Source organism: Tachypleus tridentatus, chromosome 12 (genome assembly GCF_004210375.1).
Source record: "Tachypleus tridentatus isolate NWPU-2018 chromosome 12, ASM421037v1, whole genome shotgun sequence".
NCBI lineage: Eukaryota > Metazoa > Arthropoda > Merostomata > Xiphosura > Limulidae > Tachypleus > Tachypleus tridentatus.
The window spans coordinates 91478682-91501688 of record NC_134836.1 but is presented as its reverse complement, the minus strand read 5'-3'; the positions used below and the strand labels follow the sequence as shown (position 1 = coordinate 91501688).

The 23007-nt window shown below is 33.5% G+C and overlaps 1 protein-coding gene and 1 pseudogene across 5 annotated transcripts in view; one reads left to right on the top strand and one right to left on the bottom strand.

The window, feature by feature from the left end:
- Bap60 (Brahma-associated protein 60) overlaps nt 1-7269 on the top strand; it is a 39068-nt gene extending 31799 nt beyond the window's left edge. For 3 of the 4 annotated variants that reach the window (XM_076470949.1, XM_076470951.1, XM_076470948.1), the window contains 2 exons: nt 4042-4164; nt 6959-7266. In XM_076470949.1, the coding sequence (XP_076327064.1) occupies nt 4042-4164; nt 6959-7114 (279 nt within the window). In that variant the 3' untranslated portion in view covers nt 7115-7266. Of the gene's footprint in view, nt 1-4041; nt 4165-6958 lie in introns of all 4 variants that reach the window. The other variant, XM_076470950.1, reaches the window with a different exon arrangement.
- Nucleotides 7270-17831: 10562 nt separating this feature from the next.
- LOC143235692 (adenylate cyclase type 1-like) overlaps nt 17832-23007 on the bottom strand; it is a 130618-nt pseudogene continuing 125442 nt past the window's right edge. The window contains exon 19 of the transcript XR_013019354.1: nt 17832-20773. The product of XR_013019354.1 is annotated as an adenylate cyclase type 1-like (transcript). The remainder of the gene's footprint in view (nt 20774-23007) is intronic.

Sequence of the window (23007 nt, the reverse complement as noted above, 5' to 3'; positions counted from 1 at the left end):
AAAACAAATATTAGCATTTAATTTAAAGATTTGATTTGTGTCTCTAATTGAACATAAATATATACACTAAACAGATCCAAAGCACATATAACAAAGATGTTTAAACAGTAAGCTGCTTTAATATGTTTTATAGGAACACAACAGCACCTTTAATACCTTATCTTTGATATTAAGAACTAAGTTACAGTAAATGTTTTTTTTGTTGTTGTTGAGGCATAAATCCTTCTGAACCAGTGTAATATAATGATAAGTGAGAAGTGTTTTCAGTAAAATTCAAAATGAGAAATGATAGTTTTTTTTTTTTTTTTTTCTATTTATCAAGGTGTACAATGTATTCCATGATATAGACTTGTGAATTTTGGTCAGTTTTACCTGGAAAATAGATGTGAAATAAGAAAATTCTGTGGAAAGTACAGTAAAATATATTTGTTGTAGAATTTGTTGGTAATTTTTTTATGATATGAGAAAAATTATTTTGTATGTAAGTTATGAAAATGATAACATATGACAGGAAGTGGCTTCTTGGTAGTTTTCTTACTTTAAACAAAAATAATTTAATATGCAACTTGTGTTAAATCTACAAAGATGATAAATGAGTGCAACGAAGTCATGGTGGGTCATATAGACCAACCCTGTATTGAAATAGTTAATATGTCATTTGTGAACATTAGGTTAGTTATCATTTTTTATCATTTGGTACTTCAGCAACTACTTATGTTCATGGATAGTCTGTGCTTTCCATATTACAAGTTAACATTTAGTTTCTTAGTCTTTGTATGTGGTAAGTAAATGACTGTTAAAAACAATGTTTGTGTTTGTATGATTTGACAGATAAGGATGTGTTAGTTGCATGAATAGTTATTTCTTTTGTGAACAGAATTTTAAGTAAATGAATCCAAAGAGTATTGTTTTTGTTGGCTCAGCAAGTAAGACTAAGGGCTTAGAATGCTAAAGATCTGGTTTTGAAACCCACAGCATGAAAAACACAATTTCACTGTGTAGGTTTGTCTTAACACCAAATCAAGCAGAATTGAAATTGGCAATCTCTAATTAATTATTTAACTTTTTCTTGTTGCATTGGTCACTGCTAGCTAAGTTCTGTCATTGTATTTCATTACTTCAAAATTAGGGTAAATATCACTAAACAAGATCTTATTGTAAACCATAAAAATTAACAATAAAATTTAAACTTTTTGGTATTGGAGTAATATACCATGAGCTGAATTTTGTTCTGAACCTGTAAATTTTAAAATATCCTGAGAAGGTGAAAGAAAGTATAACTGTTGTTCATTTCTCAAAGAAGTGAAAATAACATAGTCATCCATAAACCACTCAGTTAATGAGTTAATAGTGATAAAAAAGTGTTTTAGTTTGCCTTAGTATCTGTTGATATAGATAAATATTGTGATATCAAAGTTAATTAACAGTATTGCTTTTGTTTAATAGTTTAGATAAAAATTGCACGAGTGTAAAGTTATCTAAATTGAACCAAATAATATATTATTCCTTTAATGGGAATTACTGCTACACTTGAAGAAAAATATTTATATGGAAACTACTGAATTTGTAAACACAGAATCTTTCCTTCGACTAGAATCACCTCTGTGGCAAGGACCAGATGAAAATATTCTGGGATTTACCCATTCATTTTTGATGATACTTGTATAGAATGTAGCATATGATAAGGTATACTGGTTACAATTCATAGTTTCCAAATTGGACCAAAATTGACTGAGATGTGACTGACTACATCGTTAAAAGAAACTCCATAGTTAATGACAGTACTTCTTGTTATACAGCAGATGGGTCTGCTGTATTAACCTTATTGTTCTTCACCCATTATTGCATCTGATTTTCAGACTGAAGCACAATACATCTTCACCAGATAGCTTCAAGCTCTACTGACCATGACTGGAACCTTATTACCCTTTGGCATGTTACCATCAATCAGTATTATTGCCTCAATTATCTCCATTTGCAAGGTTCTGAAATGTTTTACTTGTAGCCCATGTAACTGCTGTGGATCCAATTGTCATGAACCATTTTACAGTCCTTGCTGAGGGAAATATATCTATCAAACCCAAAGATGTTATATTAGCACTTAAAAATAGGTTTGATGTTGATAAGGACAATAGTGGTAATACTAGCCTTCCATCAGGTCAAAATGTCAAGAGAAAGGTTTCCAACTACAAAAACAATTAAAGGTCACATAATTTGGTTTAAGAACCAAACAGGAAAATCAATTTGTGTGAGTGACTTGTTGGTAAAGTGATACAGTCAATCCAAAACCCTGTATCTCTGTGGCTGCAGATACTTCCAAGTAGAATGTATGTTTTGATATAGCAGATTCAGGACTTTCCAATAGTGTATGCAATATCTCTAAGAAACAATCATCATAAATTCTTGTTTTTTACCCTGCCAACCAAAACACTACTTTGCTTCTGGTTAAAAGTGAAATCCTGTGTTAAAAGCTCAATAGGAATTTCAAAATCAAGCATTTGACAATATCAAAAATGTACTAGTTTTTATGTTGTGTCCAGGTTGCATCTGTCAGTGAGGTCTGTAAATCTTATCATTGCAAGTAAATGACTTTTCTTGCATTATTTCAATATCTATTAATTTATAATAGAAAATCTATGCTCTTTGTAAAAGTAGTCCTTTTTGTATGCATTTTATAATCTGCTTTTGTGTTCAGGATCCACATATAAACATCAGTCTTGTGTAAAATACACCTGATAAGTATGTGAAATGCACATTATTTCTGACTTTTCACCAGAGGGACCAATGGATTGGATATATATTTCTATTAAAAAATGGAATTTCTCCTCAGTGTGGTGTTCTGTAAATAATTTCTTTTATTCAGTATATATTCAAGAACTCCATTATTTAGATTATTATAATACATATTTCTACTATCTTAATCTTAACATGCATCACATAAATATTTTATAAAATAATCTGAAAAATACTAGTAGTTTACAGTCCAATATGTTAAGTGTTAGTGTTACAAATGAAAAACAACAATAGCTTTTTCCTTTATAGATATATCACATAATATCTAAGCAAAGATGTTAACACCTGGAGTAATTGTGTATTTTATTGCAAGAAGCTAAATGTTAGTGTTTAGTGTTATACTTTTTATGGAGTTTATTATTTAATATATTATTTAGAATTGTTTGGAAATTATTTATATTCAGTCAGAAGATATGGAAACCTCACTCATAAATACAGTAAGCCACAAGTGTTGCTTCAAATTTGTCATACTACTCATTTCTACAAGACAACTCAAAATTCCAGTTATATAATTGTGTTATATAACCTTTTAGTTTTGCATCTAATAACTGGACAGCATTTGTAGTTATGGTTTAAGATTGCAAATATTTATATAAGGCACTTCATAAAGAGGATGTGAAAATGAACTGAAAAAAATCAAGCATGGATTTGAGTTTACTTGTGTATATGTTGATATAAAACTAAAGCAATTTTTGTTTACTTATTCCTGTTTTTTAATCTTAAGTCTTTTTCTTTATATTAAACAACTATAAATGAGATTTAACATAGCCGTGATGTGAACTGTGAATTGGAAAAGTATGTTATGATATTAAGAAAACTGTGTCAGTGGAAAAAGTTAGGGCAATTTTGAATCATTTTTGCTAATAGAAAACTGTAAGAATGTCAGAGTTGAGTATAATTATCACCCCCTAGTCTAGTATTAGTTTTTTTTTATAAATGTATCTGTATCATTCTGTAGTTTGATGGTAAAAAACAGTCAGAATGTAGAATTGTGTTCTTACATTTTTTGATGGGTCATCTAGCTTTTGTAAAATCTTCAACTTATAGGAACAGTGAATACGTTATGCATTAAATTGAATTACCGAGTTTCAGTTTCCTCATACACTTTCTTTAGTCAGTAGATTCTAATTTACTTTAGATATAAATTTTAACATCTGTAATGTTATTCAGAGCTAGTATGTTTAAGGGTTGTAAGTGATATCATGTAATGTGTTTTAAACTATGTTGTTTTAATAAATTTTGAAACAGATTCATGAAACTGTGGAAACTATCAACCAGCTGAAGACCAACCGAGAGTTCTTTCTTAGCTTTGCAAAAGATCCACAACAGTTTATCAACAAATGGCTGATTTCACAGACTAGGGATTTAAAGGTGAGCCACTCCAGGACATTGACTTTCTTATGAAACCACTTCAGAGTGGCTTTGGTCTTATGCACCAGGTTGTTGTCATACTGAAATGTGAATTTTTGATCCCATTTTAGATTCTTGGTGTTTTCCTCTAGGATTTGCCTGTATTGTGCACCATTCATCTTCTCCTTAATCCTGACAAGCTTCTCAGGTGATGTGCTGTGTTGGGCTTATCCAAACATGATGCATTGAATTTAGATCAGCTAGCTCAATTTTTGTTTCTTTTGACTGTAAAATCTACTGCCATGTGTGTGTGGTATCATTTACATGCTTTATCACAAACTCCATGTGAGATTTAAGATGATTTTTTTTCAGTAATGGTTTCTTTCTTGTCACTTGCCCATACAGGCCAGCTTTTTGTAGTAGGAACTGGGATATTGTCAATGTACAAACACTGATTCCCATTTCTGATATGGAACTTTGCAAATATTTTGTCACTTATGGTCATACAGTGGCATCCTTAACCAGTTTTATGCTTTTCTGGCTGCTTGGATTAAAAGTTGGCCTAGTTTGTGTGGCAACTGGATGGTATGAAGCACATTCCACTTCTTAGCAACAGACTTCAACATACTCAAAAGGATAGTTGGTAACTTTGATATTTTCTTGTAACCTTCTGTGCTTCTTCCACTTTATCTCTGACTTCTTTGGAAAGCTCTTTGGTCTTCATGTTTGGTTTATCGTATTATGAGAGATGTGGCTTGAGCAGATGCACTTACTTTTTGGTGAAGTTAGATCACTTCGATTATACACACTTATAGACCATTAATCTAACATTGTATCCTTTCAAATTGATCTTTTATACCTGAATTGATGTAGAGTTGCTTTAGCAAAGCAGTTCAATATTTAAGCAATTGAAAATATTCAAATTTTCTTTGAAAATCTAACTTACTTACACAATATCAACATTGTTTTAGTTTGTTCAGTTTGGCATAGATTGTGTATATTCTGGGTATAAATTCTCATTTGAAAGTTCAGATGAGAACAAAATACCAAAACTTTACAGGAGTTAATCAAGTTTGCAAGGTATTGTGTGTGCAGGTATTGGCAAGTACCTGACATTTAAGTTTCAGCAGTAAGTCCTTTGAACCAGGATGTTAGTATAACACAGTGGAAAAGGGGCCTTATCTTCATGTGGGACAACCCCCCACAACTTTATATATACCCTTGATTTAGACCTTGCTCCCACATTTGAAGAAATTTCTGTGGATGCTCACAGGGGTCATATTTAAAGTTTACTGTGCTTTGATTCTTGGCCATATTTCTTCAGCGTAAACTAGAAATATATAACATTCAATGGAAATTTTCAGTTCCAACCATCTGAGTCATATCTTTATAACTGGGAGCCTACACTGATTTGTGTGTTTATTGGCTTGCAGAAGAACATTGGAAATCAAAAAGTTTTTTGCAGAATTATGTCACTTTGAATTGATGAACTTACAAGACTATTAATAGCTCCTGACAAAGGTTAGTAGGAAAAATATTAAGCGAATAAAGATACATTCTGGAGATAAACATCATTTTTTTTTTTATCATTGGCAGAAATACAAAGTTAGCTTAAGTTAGCCAAATTTGAACCTTAAATAATTTCCACAGAATTGAGTTTACTTTCATGAAACTAATCTGTAAATATATTTGTAGGGATAATGTTGAATATGTTATAATTCATTATAAATATCAATCATTCTAATAAATATTAACAGGGTAACTAGTAGAATTTTACATAATATTTTCTCAGCTTTTAATCTGCTCATGTTCAGTTTTTGCATAAAAGTACTACCTAGAAATGTTCAGTGGAAAATGTGGTATTTGTTTTTTAAAGGTGATTATAAAGAAAGATAAAAGTGTGATGGTAACTAAAACAATATTTGTCAAACTTAAGAAAAGTCTTATTGAGACAGTTGAGAAAACTTGCACATTGTTTCAACAATGGCTTTTATGTCATGTTGCTTTTTAACAAAAGTAACTTAATATTGTACATTGAAAGTACCTTGACTAACAACAATATTACATTACACTTTTCTTTAGAAACAATGCGACATAAAAGCCATTGTTGCTTTTCAACAAAAATGTGATCTAATATTGTTGTCAGTTAGTGTACTGAAAGTATAAAGTGAAGTGTACAGACAACAAAACCTGAATAATATTTGTTGATTTCTTAACTTAGTCTCTGCTGATGAATTTCTTTTTTGTTAAGAACATTGGTGATTTAATAAAAAATAGTTTAATTATAAATGATATAAGTTTATAATTGAATCAGCATTTTTAGTTTTTTAATAAATTTTATGCAGTTGGCTGTAGACAAGGTGATATCACACTGTCTTTTCTTTAGGCTTGTTATACCAACACTCACTACATTTGTAGGTTTCATGGCACCTCCCTTCATGACCATCTTGCACTCTATGACTAAAATCATAATTAACATATTCTAATCAAACTATTCTATTTAGATAAATGCATTTTAGCATGTATGATGATTCTATTTTGAGAAATTAAGTATGATGTGACATGATGCACACTGGCTTTTATATAGGCTATATAAGACTTAGAAAAATAGTACCATAAAGATGTTATTAGGCTTTAAGTAAAATAAATAATTTTATGTATCTAACTAAAGCATACAAAACATCTCTATTTTTTCTCCTTTACTTCACAGCGATAACATATTTTACAGTGGGAAAAAGAAAAATCCATAATCATCTAGTGAGTTTTCAGACACAATAAAAAATTAAATTGTTTTTCATTATTATGATCACTTTAGACCATGACAGATGTGGTTGGTAATCCTGAAGAGGAGCGAAGATCTGACTTTTACTATCAACCCTGGGCTCAGGAAGCTGTGTGCAGGTACTTCTATGGAAAGGTGCAACAACGTAGAGCAGAGTTGGAACAAGCCCTAGGAATTCGCAACACATAACTGGATCTAATTATACTTCCCAGCAAAACTTTACCATGATAACTTGGGAAATAATGAATACTGAGTTTTTGTTCTAAGTATACATGCATATTTAGTGACATGATGTATTATGTTCATTAAACAAAATATGGAAAAAAATTTTCTGTTCTCATGATTAACTGTGCCTATGTTACATTGAACTACTGTCCCTATCACTGTCACTGAGGTTATTAGCCAATTATATTTTATTTTAATAAACACTTAAGTTCAGTGTGTATATTTATTTGCACCTCATAAGTGCACAATAAGAAGCAGTTATTGTGTGAATACGTTTTCCCAGATGCTTCAGGGCCATTGAGGAAAAAACCATCTGTGATCTGATTTTCATTATTTATTTAGTTCATTTAGCACTCGTTCAAAGATGTGGTGTTACATTGGATTTAAACTTATTTCTCTTAAGTTAATTCATCAATTGCCACTTCACAGGTACAGTTTATGATGTATTCTCTTCAAATTTGCTAGTATAACAGACTGGGATCTTTTGGTTTATTGAACAAACATACTGGTGCAAATAACTACCTTGTTTGATATGGTATTTGTATGGTTGATGCTTCCTCCATGCACCTCTACCATTTCTTATCATTACTGAGTAAACTCTTTTTATCACCTGCTTTCGAAAATTGTCATAGGGAACACCTTCAACTCTATGGAGGGAGGATTTCAAAACTGTATTCATCCCTTAACATGCAGTAGTAATGATCTAAGGTAGAAGAACCTTACTATGTCTATAAAACTCACTTAGTACAAAGATATAGTGGTACAGGATATCTGTGTAAAGAAACTTCCTTTCTTGCTCATCATGTTGATTCAGAAGAACCCCTACTGAGAAATGAATGTTTGCAAATTTCAGCTTGATCTAGTGCTTTCCTCTTTTCCATCCTGGAAATAAATTAATTGTTCCCTTTCTAAATGCACAGCTAAACACATCTCTCTATGAGATTTATCATACATTTTGTTTTTCCAACAATTTCCACATTGTTTTTGGAGCTATTTACATACTTTGCTTACAGGTATTGAACAGTTTCATCAAGAATTACATCACCATTACGTACAATATTTCCTATCTTAACTTGCAGAGCATTGTAACATTTTTATACATTTAAATATAGTAAATGTAATAGTAATAGTAAATTCTACATTGATGCGGCAGTTGAATTTGTAGCTTAGTTGTTTGTTGTAAGGTATCACGTTTCTGTTACCCAGGGTGATGTTGCCTACTTGAACTGTTTCTTGTCTTCTTAACAAAGGGTAGCCATCAACATTAGCAAGTTTGTTGTCTGAATTTTTTCAGAAACTTCTTTAGACATTTGGCATTTTTCGTACAGGAAGTGTTTGAACTGTGTCCTCTCTAGAACCTATGAATTATACACTTTACAATTTCATAAATAACTGGCTCAACCTGTTTGTGAGGAATTCTATTGCAGACGGCTTCGTCTATCTCATTAGGATTAATGAACTAATCATCTTGATGCAAAATAACTAAAATAGGGACATGATACAAATCTTTTTTTTTTTTTTTTTTTATCTGAAAGTCAATGGAATAACAATGAGCAAAGAGCCTATAAAAATGTTTGTTCAGGATACCATCCAACCTCTTTTGCAACTTTATCTTGAATACCTATGCAACTAAATCAGGTCTATTTGACGGTTGCTGTCGTGGAAATAGGTTCTTTATCTCGGGCCAAATGGGTTACATATCATGGTTGTAAATAAATCGGGTTTTCCATATATTCTCAAAATTCCTTGCAAAACATGGAGGTTATATTACAGTGCACCCATCTTGAAAGTCAGCAAGACCTGTTTAACCTTTAGTATTCGTTACCACTTTCTGATAAAGTTGAAGTTTTTAGCTTCAACTTGCAAGCGAGAGTCAACATGCTATTGCTGAAAAAACTTTCCTACATGTAAGATGGGGCGTAATTCTTTTTTATTCTTGTTTGTATAGCCTTGTATTTTAACATGCTGGCATTTGTGTGGAGAATGTTCTCCTTCCTTTCCATATTTACGTCTATCCATAGTTGCCGGACTAGGTCACAATAGGGAATAAAAAAAGCATGTATGCCATGGAGTCCAAGTTAAGGCTGAAGATATTCAAACTTATCGCCTGAGCATTAGGACTGTGAGGATACACACAGAAATTTCTCTCAAAGGGTGGCTCATCATCATCCATGTTCCTGAATATTTTGGCTTATTCATTCCCTGCAGGGATATTGTATCTCCTCCTGTCTGCGTTTCAATCCATTTTAAAAGCCGTCTTTAACCACAGAAATGTTCGACTATCATGAGTTGCTAGCCCTTTTTTCTGTCGAGCTACATCTAACATTTGGTGTGCCACTGTCCAGATTCTGCATAAAGTTAGTGATTCATCTTTCATTTACTCGGTTGTTAATCCTCGCATCAGTAGTTTCTTGAATCTACAATATATAATTGTTCAAATTATCTCTTCATTGGAATGCACGTTCCATGTGCGATGGTATATTTGTCCATCAACTTAGAAGTAATGAGGACCTCGACCAGATATATCTTTGAATTTAGCTTCCATTGAAACAAATGAAAGAACAATTATATGACAATTTATGAGATTAATGTGGATTCTGTGTGTTGCTCATAAGTTTACGTAAATAATCGAGAACTTTACTCCTCAGAGGTAGTTGCACTTTTTGACAACAATTGTTAAATTCCCTTCGCTTGATGGCTTAGCTGGGAACTGTATGGCTTAATTTAAATGGCACAAAGCAATCATTTTTGCACAATTATATTGTTGAAGGTTTTCTTCTGAAAACGTTTAATTGTTTTATTTTTAACACATTTTCTTTTTTCTCGCTGCGCCGTTTTCTAACGTCATTTTTTTCCTGGTTCTCACTTGTCAGCATTCGTTGTATCTTATGTCTGTCATATTCTTTCGTTTAGCGTTTATCATCTATCTACAGTTTTGCATCTGTCATGTTTGTTTTTTCTAGAATCCGTTTCTTTCTACGAGTGATTTAGTCGTTTTTGTACAGTTTTTAGTTTGTCATGTTCTCTTCTAACATTTGCTTCTTGTTGCAATTGGTTCTGTCTTCTTTTGGCTGTTTTGCCTCTATCGCATTCTAGAATCTGCTGCTTTTTAACTTTTGTTGGCAAGTCTCTCTTCTGTATTGTGCATCGGCTGCTCGCTTTGATTCTATCAACTCAACACTTCGTGTTCGTTGTATTTTCTTCCTTTACATCTTCTGTTTCTTTCTGTTGTGTTTTCATTAAGAAACTTCAAAAAGTGATTCGTATTTATTCTGCACTTTTGAGTCTATCATATGCTTTTCTAGTTCAATCTGTATTTCTTCAATGAGGGACCACTTATTGAGATGGGTGTCAAATCTATATTATGTAGTAAATTCCACTTCGTTCTTTTGAAATTGGGCCTGGCATGGCGAAGCGCACTCCTTAACGCCAAACATGCTCGCCCTCCCAGCCGTGGGGGCGTTATAATGTGACGGTCAATCCCACTATTTGTTGGTAAAAGAGTAGCACAAGAGTTGGCGGTGGGTGGTGATGACTAGCTGCCTTCCCTCTAATCTTAAACTTCTAATAAAGGGACGGCTAGCACAGATAGCCCTCGAGTAGCTTTGTGCGAAATTCCAAAACAAACAAATCTTTTGAAATTGGAAAACGTTTTCTGGTGTAACTCGTCGATTTGCGAAAAAGGTGCAATTTTTTGTACATTTTAGTCCAAATATATCTTTAATTTCTGATTAATTATAGACTACTCAATTTTAATTGACAGGAAGCCAGACTACGTAATAAGTTACTACGATATTAGTGCGTGACCGAGAGACAAAACACAAGGTATATACTGTTTTATAGTATCGGATTGTCACTGCTTGTGAATCTCATCGATAGCAGTGTGTGTTGTGGTGATAATTTAATACTTTAATTTTGCAATCGTAGATGGCAGTAACAGAGAAGTGATTTCGTCAAAACCAAGAAATTAGACGAAACGTCAAATATCCATATACTTTCTACTAAATTATATTTCAGAGAATTCTCCAAAACAAATCTGTAACCACTTTTAATTAACGACTGCCTTATTTAAACATGTTAAAACTTAAAAAAATAATTTAGATGAAAGTGCAGTATCTGAGAAGGTAACACTGCTATCCAGAAAAAATCAGGAATATGATTCTGCATTGGAATTTTCAATCTCAATTAACGTGTGTTCTGACTTATGTAAGAACTAACTTTATGGAGTTGATTATTTACTTATGAGGAAAATAGAAATCACTGTACTAATAATATAAAGAAAGTTACTAGATTTATAAATTTATTCAGCTAACAAATCGCTGTATTTTGTGCATCTCTAATGTCTGTCTGGAAAGTAATATCGTGTTTTTAGGCTTAATATTAACTGAGATTATAGACGCTAAAAGAAAGGAAGTATATGTGTCACGTGGAGATAAAATTACTTATTGATCTAAAAAATTCAAATATGAAATGAAGTTTTTGAAATAACGCTAAAGTTCCGAGTAAATTCTGAATCTTTATTTTACCCCAAACATAAGGTTTTGTAGGTCTGTACAGCACTGCACTTACTGCCCTGTGACTACACAAACAGCTTAGTTTAAGCAATACGAGGTCTGTTCAAAAAATACGCGGACTGACGTCATAAAACAAAATGTACTTTATTTAGAAGTTACAGGTCTGGGACCCCTTCAAAGTACTCTCCTCCCCAATGAACACACTTATCCCAACGGTGTTTCCACTTGTTGAAACAGTCCTGGTACGCTTCTTTTGTAATGTCCTCCAGCTCCTTCGTCGCATTTGCCTTAATCTCGGGAATCGTCTAAAATCTTCTTCCTTTCAAGGGTCTTTTGAGTTTGGGGAACAAGAAAAAATCGCAAAGAGCAATGTCAGGTGAGTAGGGGGGGTGGGGAAGAACAGTGATCGAGCGTTTGGCCAAAAACTCACAAGTTCTGAGGCACAAATTTCGCAGCAACGCGGTGCATCTTCAATTTTTCGGTCAAAATCCCGTAACAAGATTTAACTGATATCCCACACTCTTCAGCAAGCTCCCTGACAGTCAGACGTCGATTTGCTCACACCAGGGTGTTGATTTTGTCGACGTGTGGGTCGTCAGTTGACGTGGAAGGACGTCCAGGACGCTCATCATCTTCAATGGACTGTCGACTATCCTTAAAACGTTCATGCCACTTGAAACATGCCGTACGCTTCATAGTAACATCACCGTAAGCCGTGTTAAGCATAGCAAAAGTTTCAGTCGCAGATTTTTCAAGTTTAACACAAAATTTCACAGCAAGTCGTTGCTCCTTCAGGTCATTCATTCTGAAATCCGCCAAACGAAAAAATCGCACTTCACTTAAAACCGCGTAGCTAATACACAAATGAAGATATCTGCAATCGGGAAATGGCGTCGTAATCAGCTGATTTGTGAGAACCTAGCGACACCAAGCGGATCCCCTGGAATCAACTGGAGCCGCGCAATTCAAACAGTGCGCGTATTTTTTGAACAGCCCTCGTATTGTCACGAAGATCACTTTACGAAACTTAAACCTAGAATTTATACATTCAAACTAAACCTTTTATAACGTCGGTCCAAAATCAAAACAGTCAATTTCTACCATGCACCTACTAACCCTAAAAACAATTAAATTATCGTGTTCCTCTTTATTACACAAGTGTGAAATGTGTACTTTACAGTTTAATCCACACAAAATTTAGATGTTTGTCTATCATTATATGAAGTATTTAAAACTAAACTAATTTCTATGCAACAAGTTTCGATTTATTTTATACAAAATGTACTGAGGCCTGGAATGGCCAGGTGAGTTAAGGCGTTCGACTCGTAACCTGAGGTTTGCGGGTTCGAATTCTCGTCGCACCAAACATGCTCGCCCTTTCAGCTGTGGGGGCGTTAAATTGTGACGGTCAATCCCACCATTCTTTGATTAAAGAGTAGCCCAAGACATGGCAAAATTAGGGACGACTAACGCAGATAGCCCTTGAGTAGCCATGCGCGAAATTCAAAACAAAAAAACAAAACGTTCTGACGCCATTTGATTATTAAACCTATTATACGAGTACGTTATATTAAAATATTTTTAATATACAGATGATCAAGAAAAACCGAAAGCAAGTCACGATGAAATGGCATGTATCGGAACTACTTTCTGACATTGTCGTTTTGGAGGTAGTGTGTATGATATCACCAAATATTGAAAAGGATATGTGACAGCTCTTTCCAACGTAAAATATGCAATCAGACCATAACAATGGATTCAGAATTTTCAAGACGGGAGCACCCCAGTGACTCAGCGGTATGTCTGCGGACTAACAACGCTAAAAACCGGGTTTCGATACCCGTGGTGGGCAGAGCACAGATAGCTTATTGTGTAGCTTTGTGCTTAATTAAAAAAAAATCAAGACGGGAGTATCTTTTATACTTAATAACATTAAGGAACAAAGGAATAAGGGTCCACTTTCATACAAAGCTATCTGCGCTAGCCATTCCTAATTTTGAATTAAGAAACTAGGGCGAAAAAAATTAGTCAAAGCCAACCAGTGCTAAATCCTGTGTACCTTACGTAATATAATTTAACCACAACCTTTAAAACCGATCCATGGCTCGTGAAGAGCAGAGCTGCTTGCTGTGTTCATCGCGGGAATCGCACCCTGGATTTAAGTGTTGTAAATCCATAAAATTGTCGCTGTCCCATTTACAATAATGGGACGAAATCTGCAGAATCTCAGCTCCACAGTCTAGCACGTTACATCCCCCGCTGAAACAGCGGTAAGTCTGCGGATTTATAACGCTGAAATCAGGGGTTCGATTCTCCTCGATGGGTACAGCAGATAACCCGACGTGATTTTGCTATAAGAAAAACACTCCAGAACGTTAATGAACAGTCCGATCTTGTCCCACAGTTTAATCTAATGCAATTTTTGTTATACATGTTCATTTAGTGGAACAGTAGAATTTTACAACAAAAGTTAGGACACTAATAAACACATACGAAGCAAATATTAGTTAACAGCATACACACATTCACAATCGCGTCCCATTATTATCTAATAAATATTTGAAAACGTTTCACGATTATTGTACCAAAGGTAAGTTCTTGCACAGCTTACTTTTTGTCGTTGATTTATGCATTTGAAAGCTTTGAGAAGACGAACACTTCAGATGCACGTAGTCGAGGTTGTTAATTATTTGGAAAACAAAATTTGATATATTCTAAATGGTTTTAACATTTTATGATTAAAAACATAATCGTATATAAGATAATACAATAAAATAAAATCCTGCTAATGGATTTTCCCCACTAATAACACTCAAATTAGGGTAAATTTAATCTGACTGAGAAACGTTTATTAAATCTTTAATCTTAAGGATACAGTCCAAGTAACAGTGGCTGCATATTATACGTAATTGTTAGACAGAATAGCTGATGACTTGAAAGATAAAATGTGCTATTCGTAATTATAAGAAAGCCACTTTATTGACCAAATACTTACATTTATTAACGTTATATTTCAGTTAATCGTGACTAAATAATTATACTAAAAGCTTCAAAGACCTTACGTTCAGCATTTCATCAGCATAAAGAACTAATTCAATTAATTAAATGGGGGATGAAAGCAAACCCAACATTATCAATATAAGTGTAGATGCGCTTAAGGTTGAAACACGATTTCACGAGAGTATTGTTCTTATTATTTTATTAACAACTCGAGAGCTGAATAGCCACCAACATTTTAAAAGAGTAATTACGACGACACTTGGTCAGTGATGAGGATAAGATCTTACAAATCCAGAGTTCGACTTCCCGTGGTAGCTAGAACTCATTGTATAACGTCGCGCGAAGACAAATACAACTATAAATATGGTTCTGCTGGGACAGAAGAGTGCAAAATAATAAGAAGGAAAACAAGTATTCGACAGAACACCAAAGATGTGGGAAGTCTCCAGTAGCTATTAAATAACTAATTTCTTTTTTATCACCCATTCTTCTTTCTTTACATTTTGCTTTGTTTCTAAAGAACATCTTCTATTGTTTTTAGTCACAGTAACTTCGAAATAGAATTTGTTAATATTAACCTTTCTGTGCATTTCTTTGTTCGCGCAAAGTAACACAAATACCTGTACTAGACATCCCTAATTTTGAACTTGTAGATTAGAGGGAAAGAAACTTGTCAACAGAACCACAAATTTTTTTTACTAATCGATTAGTTTGAATTTACAATCACTCATAACTTATTCCACATACCTTAGGGGCCCGGCATGGCCAGATGGTTAGAACGCTCGATTCGTAAATTGAGTGTTCACAGGTTCAAATAATCGTTACACCAAACATGCTCACCCTTTCAGTGGCGGAATTCTCAGTCCAGTATACTAATGGCTAAAGAATGCTCAGCTCATTTATGTACGCAAGTGTAATATGTCTTTTTGTCCACACTGCACTCTAATTACACAAAAATGGAGAATAAACAGTATTGCTTTTGTCCAACACCATATGGTATTTCCAAAAATAATAAACAAACATATCAAAGAGTAAACTTTATAGGACTTAAATCTCAATCTTAATTAGAAACGTACTTCAGTAACATGAGTGCTTGTTTTACCTGTAAACGTCCTACACTGTCACAAGATATTTTCAGAACTGGAAAAACAACAACACAACAGGTAAATAATCGACATGGACAGTTTAAGTAATTATAAATATATGTGTTATAATATTTGAATTCTGAAAATGCTTTCTTTATTATTTGTTTTAAAGTTCGTTTGTTGTAAATGAGTATCATGTTCTTCATATATAACATTTAATGAAATAAATAAATAATTCTGGTCTTCTAAATACCTGAACTTTTGCGACTGCAGTATCAGTATAAACTAAAACTATTTTCAAAGTCTTTCGTTGACTCAGAACTTACTGTTGATAGAAAATGTTTAATAATCTTCTGTTTACGTTGAATTAAAAAGTAAACACTAACATTATACGCAGTTTAGATGAGGCTCTACATGGTTAGCTGGTTAAGGCACTCGACTCGTAATTTGAGGGTAGTTGGTTTGAATCCCCGTCACACCAAATTTGCTCCCCCTTTCAGCCATGGGGTCGTTACAATGTGACAGTCAATCTCACTATTCGTTGGTAAAAGAGTAGCTCAAGAGTTGGCCGTGGGTGGTGATGACTAACTGCCTTCCCTATAGTCTTACACTGCTAAACTAGGGACGGCTAGCGCAGCTAGGCCTCCTGTACCTTTGCGCGAAATTCAAAACAAACCATAGCGTGTGTGGTGTATGTGTTTTTCTTTAGAAAAGCCACATGGGGCTATCTGCTGAGCCCGCCGATAGGAATAGAACCCAGTATTTTAGTGTTGTAAATCCGTAGATTTACCGCTATATTAGCAGCGGGCGAGCGTATGTGGACTATGAAGGAGAAATAAATATATCTCAGCTTCTGATTGAAGTTGAAGCTCTTTATTTTATTGAGGTTGCCTCTGCCTCCAGTTTTGTATCCTCAGTGCAAGTTATAGTTCCTTCGTGTAAATATTGTGAAGAAAAAATATGTTATTGTTAATAGAGGACCCGGCAGATTGCTTTTCTAGCTTTGCTTTAAACTTAAATACTCGTATTCCTTCAGAACTAAGTATCACATTTGTTGTTTTCCCCCTACTTTCGTATTGCAAAAGTCTTAAATGTAAACCTTTGTTTTGTGTTATTTATTATCATTTTTATACAAAAATAAGCGCTACAGCCAGACATGGATTTGACGTAACGTATATATATTGCTTGTTATGTTATACTGCGCTTCTGCGAGCTGGACTTCCGATATTTGTGAGTTTGTTAGTATGTTCTGTGGGTTGTTAGCTACGTTGGGAATTTATGCTGACTTCTAAGGTTAATTTGGTATAAATACGTTCACAATTTGACACAAACTTATCACATTATCTCATTATTTTTTAAGTATAAGAATGGAAGTGGATGTTTTAATGACACTGAAAATTCTTATAATTGGAGAAAGTGGTGTTGGAAAATCAAGGTAAGTTAGGTACAAATTTGAAAGAAAGATTAATGCCATAGTTTCACTGTAGCACGAGCACTGCAGTTACACTCCCTCTAATTTAAGAAGAGGCAGGGTGGGGATATGGATATCATGACATATGATTCATTTAGAGGTACGTAAAATTTTAATAATACCCTTAATCATTGTGGAACAGTTGTACCTAGTACCTTGCTATAATTGCTTACGTTGGATCGTGGGCAATAAGAACGATTGATGAAAACGTTCATATTGCAAAAGCGTATTTTATGTTTGTTTCCGACCTGGAAGAAAATTAAGGAATTTTTTTATTTTTTATATGGAAGGTATCAGTTTTTAAATTCCTAGTTTCCATGCCGGTAGTAACTAATTGTGTAAATAAATTACGTTATTAGAAAAGTATATTGTTTGATCTAGAGCCTATACTGTCTTTCCAAATTTTAAGCTAGCGTTTTCTTATTCTTTTATTGTTCTCTGTATAATGTTGCAATCTTCACTTGGGTCACTTCTTACCCTTTTCTTCACAATAAAAACAAGTTAAAGTGATCTAAAACAACAACTGTTTGCTGCATGTAGGTGAAACTGAATTAACATTAGAGTTATATTGGATGGGTCTTTGGTTTTGTTTTCATTAAATTTAGCGAAGCTAGTTTTCAATTTATATTTATTACAACTTTCATTATTTTAATACACACCGAAAGCTACAGAAAATGAAAACTTGTTTTTGTTAAACTAAAACAATTTCAATTAAGTAAATTAACTGTTGAAGAATTACAGAAATATGTGCTTATAAAAAGTTCGAGTTAATTCATAAAACAAATTAAGCTAACTATAAATACATTTCCCGTTTTTCTTTAGTTTTAGGTTAAGCCTTTAGACATTACATATAACTTGTTTATCATACTACTAAACTATTAGACGATATTTATTTCCTCTTGAGCTATATTCATGCCGTAAATCTTAATGAAAATGCTATAGATCTCGAGCAAACACTACTAGTTGTCAAACTTGTACTTTGTTAATCTTATAGTGCAATTCCTTGGATTTTTTCCCAAACATTTGTATTTGGTTTCGTTTCGTTTTAACTAAGGAGCATCGGATTATATTCATTTGATCGCTCCGCTTTTATAGTTTTGTTCTAACTCACACAACAACAGTAAGTCTATTTTACGTTATTTATTATTTTAATTATTGTTACTAAGTCATTATTGATAGATTCAATCTTTCGTCATCAACAAATATTTTCCAAAAAAATTTTAAACTTATACCTCGCAGTTTCGTCTTTTTTTAATCCCAACAGAAGCACTGACTGTTCAAGTTACTGTATAAACTTTGGGTCTTAGCCTCAAAAACACTCATATTTCTTTTCCTTGCTGTAATGACAGCATTCGCTCAAACTTATAGTAAATGCTTACATATAATAATTTTCTGACACATAAAATACATTAAGGTTCACAGTTTGCGAACAGTGGTAAGTTTGTGGTAATTGCACGGTATGTATTCCCTTGACAACTAATTAACTAGAGTGGTAACTTGTATCGTTTACCCTCCTACTAAAAGATGACGAAAGAAATTAAGTATCGTTGATAATAATTTTTCTAAACTCAAATTATGTTACTAATAATATGATGTACGAACTTCAGCCAATAGAAACAAAAAAGTGCTTCGAACTTGTAAGACTGGCATCATCATAACACTTAAATGACATTTGTATTTAATACAAGGAATCACTGAATGTCCAAATAACATTATCGGTTACTGACTGTAATGTCCTTTGGTCCGTCGTTAGTGGACAAAAGAAATAAATATGTCACGGCTAAGACCATTTATAATAGAATTGGTATTGTCATATACATAGTCCATAAACATGGACTCACTTCCGTGTCCCAAAAACTCATTCGTTATCGTTATGACAGCGGCTGTTGTCACCCTCAACATTCTCTTCCTCCGACTCACCATCGCTATTACTGCTGCTTTCCTTGCTGTATTCACTGCCAGGACCACAGACTGTCGAAATAACATTTCTTTTGCAAATAAAGATCGCTTTACTACCTCTTTCAGAGCATAAATTACTCGTGACTTCGACAAAGCATTTTTCCATAACCTGATGCCTAAGGTCATCACCTCTGGCTGACGAAATGTATTTATTTACGAAGCAGCCAGTGTTTGCCAAACTCTGAAGTGTCTTGCCTGCCATATTAAAAAGATGACTCCTTTTATAACTCTGAGCCATCTTCTTAGGAAAATTATAAAAAGGCTTAATTTCACTATTCCATGAAGGTAACTGTATCATATTTAACTTATAAATACTTGTTTCTGGCATGTCTATAAAATGTATCTGGTCTGCTTGAAACAACCGTTTTTGATGCTGTTCAACATATAGCTGGCCAGACATCTTGTAGTGCCTCTTATTCCAAATGTTTCTGAAAGGATCTCTGCCAGTTATGAAATAAGATGTTTTTAGACTCTGCTGTTTATTGGACTTGTTTTCTTTGAAGCAATGCTTTGTTACATTTTTGTTTCCTCTCAATGTTTCAGGTAAAGCTTTAGTTTTTTTTAATTTTTGGCAGGAAGCTTTTTCTGAATAGTTTCCTTTATTCACGTGGTCAGAATATTTGTAGTCGCCATGTTCTTTGTTTCTATTTAGTTTCTTATTGCTAGCTATTTCTGGGAAACATTTTTCTTTATTACTTTTAATTATAGAAAAACAACTGTGCGAAAGCGACTGAATAAGTTTGGGAAAAGGTTGAAATTGCTTAATAGTTTTTTTAAGTTGATTTTCTGTGTTATTTGTAATGTTCAATAAACTGAGATTTTGACACTTGGATAATTCATCAAAGAAACAGGAAGAGTTGTAAGTGGATAAAAGGCTGTTTAAAATCATGTCTGGTACTAAAGGGTTTGTAACACTGCAATGCCATATAACAGAAGATGAGATTCCTGGAAAATCACGACTAGTTTCAATTTCGTTTACATATTCCGTTAATTCTCGTTGAGCTGATGATTCAGGTGTTGAACATATCTTTTGTCCTTCAGCAGAGGGCGTCAATAATACAGAATTTAAATGCATAATATATTGGGAATTATTTTGATTTTGATTAAATAATGTTGTTCGATTGGAAGGGTAACAACTGTGGCCACAAACAATCTGTAGATCACAATATTCCAGGGATGGTGCAGATCGGCGAAAACCCAAATTCTGCTGCGATAAAACAGCTGACAAACGATGGGATGTTATTTCATTCACTGGTTTTACTTTATCGTTGTCTGCTTCGATTTTGCTAGTCTTTGGAGTTGTGTTCCCACTATTGCTCGACATGCTTCCCCGACCACTAGTTTGCGAACTGTCGTGGCTAAACATATGTAAGGATGAGCAATTCTCATTCTGTTTCTGTAGATGGAGATCTACAGGTGGTTCCGATTGTTCTGGGGACAATCTTGAATTCCATGGAGGCGACTGTTCTTCAGACGATTTTCTACCAAGTAGAAAATAGGTAGTCATCTCTCCTTTTCCTTTAACGTTCACACAACCTCTACACCGGAATACGTAGGGATAATTTTTCAGTAGAAAGTAGATATCTTCAGTAACCTGAACAATAAACAGAAAACATGAAAAGATGAACTTCAAACTTTTTAGGATTTAGAAGCTAGAGCTGCTACAAGTGGCTACGTCTATTTTATTTGGATTCCTTATTCAAACCAGTTTCAGCCATTCAGTAGACATATCTATGATATATCTTGAAAACTATTTTTAAGCTGCTAAAAACCGATAATATTTACGAATATCAGAATAATAATTTCAAAATAATTGAAATCAATTAATATGTTCACTTAATTTCCAACAACTTAAACTCACATATATTATTCAAACGAAGATATCGAAACTATGCTGCTCAAAATAATTCATAGGTGATTAAAGTTTGTTCTTTATTCTAGTTATGACAAGTCACGACTACTATTATTTTAATGTCATTCACATCCTAGAATTAATGCCATCCTAGGATTAAATGTTATGAATAACAGGTATTAGGTGGCTAATAATGTAATATGATACACACATTTCAGTTATATATAAAAGCAAAAAATCTCTGTGTTCAAAATTAGAAATTTTAAAAATGAATCAGATTCCTAAGAAATCTGACGGAATTCCAATAAAGATGTTTAGATGTTTGGGATATGATGAGTGCATCAGGTTAACTAGAAAATAATTAAACGCAACAAATCGCGTTAGGATGGTTAAATCTTCAGAAATTGTAATTAGCAGAACGTAGACCTGCTTTAAGATCATCGATTCAATACCACGGAGTCCTGGACAGTATAGATAATTTTCGAAAACCCTGCAACATCATTGGTGTTTGACAATATGGGCTCAAATCAACAGAGGACTTTCGCTTCTCTATTGAATCAAACAGATTAGAGCAGAAATTGTACAACAAACGAGACTGCAAATAGTTAAAAACGGGTTATATAAAGGTTGGCGTGGTTAACCTCGCCCACCACTACTAAACAACCTTTCTTCAAGAACATGGATAGGTTAAGTGACATGTACACAAATGCTTTGCTTACAGATCAATCATGGGTCACTTTACAACGAGATAGGAGACTGTATTCATTCAGACAAGGAAGTGAACAATCTTTAGTTTCACTTTTACAGAATAAAATATATTTTTATGGCGGTAGTGACATGTTTGTTTTCTGTAAGGATCAGCATGAGGGATATTACTTATCTTTATGTGGTACAATACGGTACAATGAATGTTATGCCAAATAATGTGCAATCTTACAATAATTAGTGTTGCCATATAATGGATGACAACACGCATTCCTACCATACTCATCTGTATCGTAAAAATGGTTTCGTTATTAATGGGATTGAGTTTGATTGAACACGTACTAGATGCTCCAGGAAGACGCTTGACAGCACTGCGTCTGATTCACCTCTAGGCAGTGATAATGAACTAGAAGCAAGTGTGATGGGAGAGTGAGCCATATCATCAAAACAGCTCATTGAATGACTCATTTCCAGTTTGCCATATCGACGTATGACTTGAATTAGTGTCTCAGGTACACTAAAAAACAAACAAACAAACAACAGTTTCCAATAACTGTTTAGTCTTCAAAATCTATAATATCAAGTAAGCGATTACGTAGATGGACTCCAGTAGTACATATCAAATCATATGATTGATCGCCAGATTCTTGTTTTGTATAACAAGTAGCACGAATATGCCATTAACATTGTTTAATAACAGTACAAGTTCTCGTAGCTGTCATGCGGAAGACTCTGATTATAATTTAATTAATTAGATCAGTGTATTTTAAACTATGCTCCAAATCTCCTATCGGTCTATATTTAACATGTTAGCAACAAAGTTAAATTAATATTTCATTAATGCTACTGTTTAACAATTTCGTTAAATTCATGAAATTATTAAACAGTAGAAATTGAGGGTTATTCACATGTTATATATACTTATGCACCTTGCTTTCATAATTTTACACAATATAATACTATTTCAAAACACTCAAATCTAGCTATTTAGTCTTTTTGTTGAAATTACTATAAACATGACTTTATTTAAATCATTTTCACCTTCGCTCATTTCATCAATTTCTCGCACAAGATGACCGAAATATTATTTTTCATTTTTACGTGTTTAATGTGGGTTTATATTTTAGTAGGAAACGTAAATACTTTTAAGAAGAAAAAAATACGCGCAGTGTTTAATAGCGTGCGATAAGAAAAATCACGTTCTTACGTTACACACAATACACAAACTGAACAATTAATATATATATACGAGGGCTGTTCAAAAAATACGT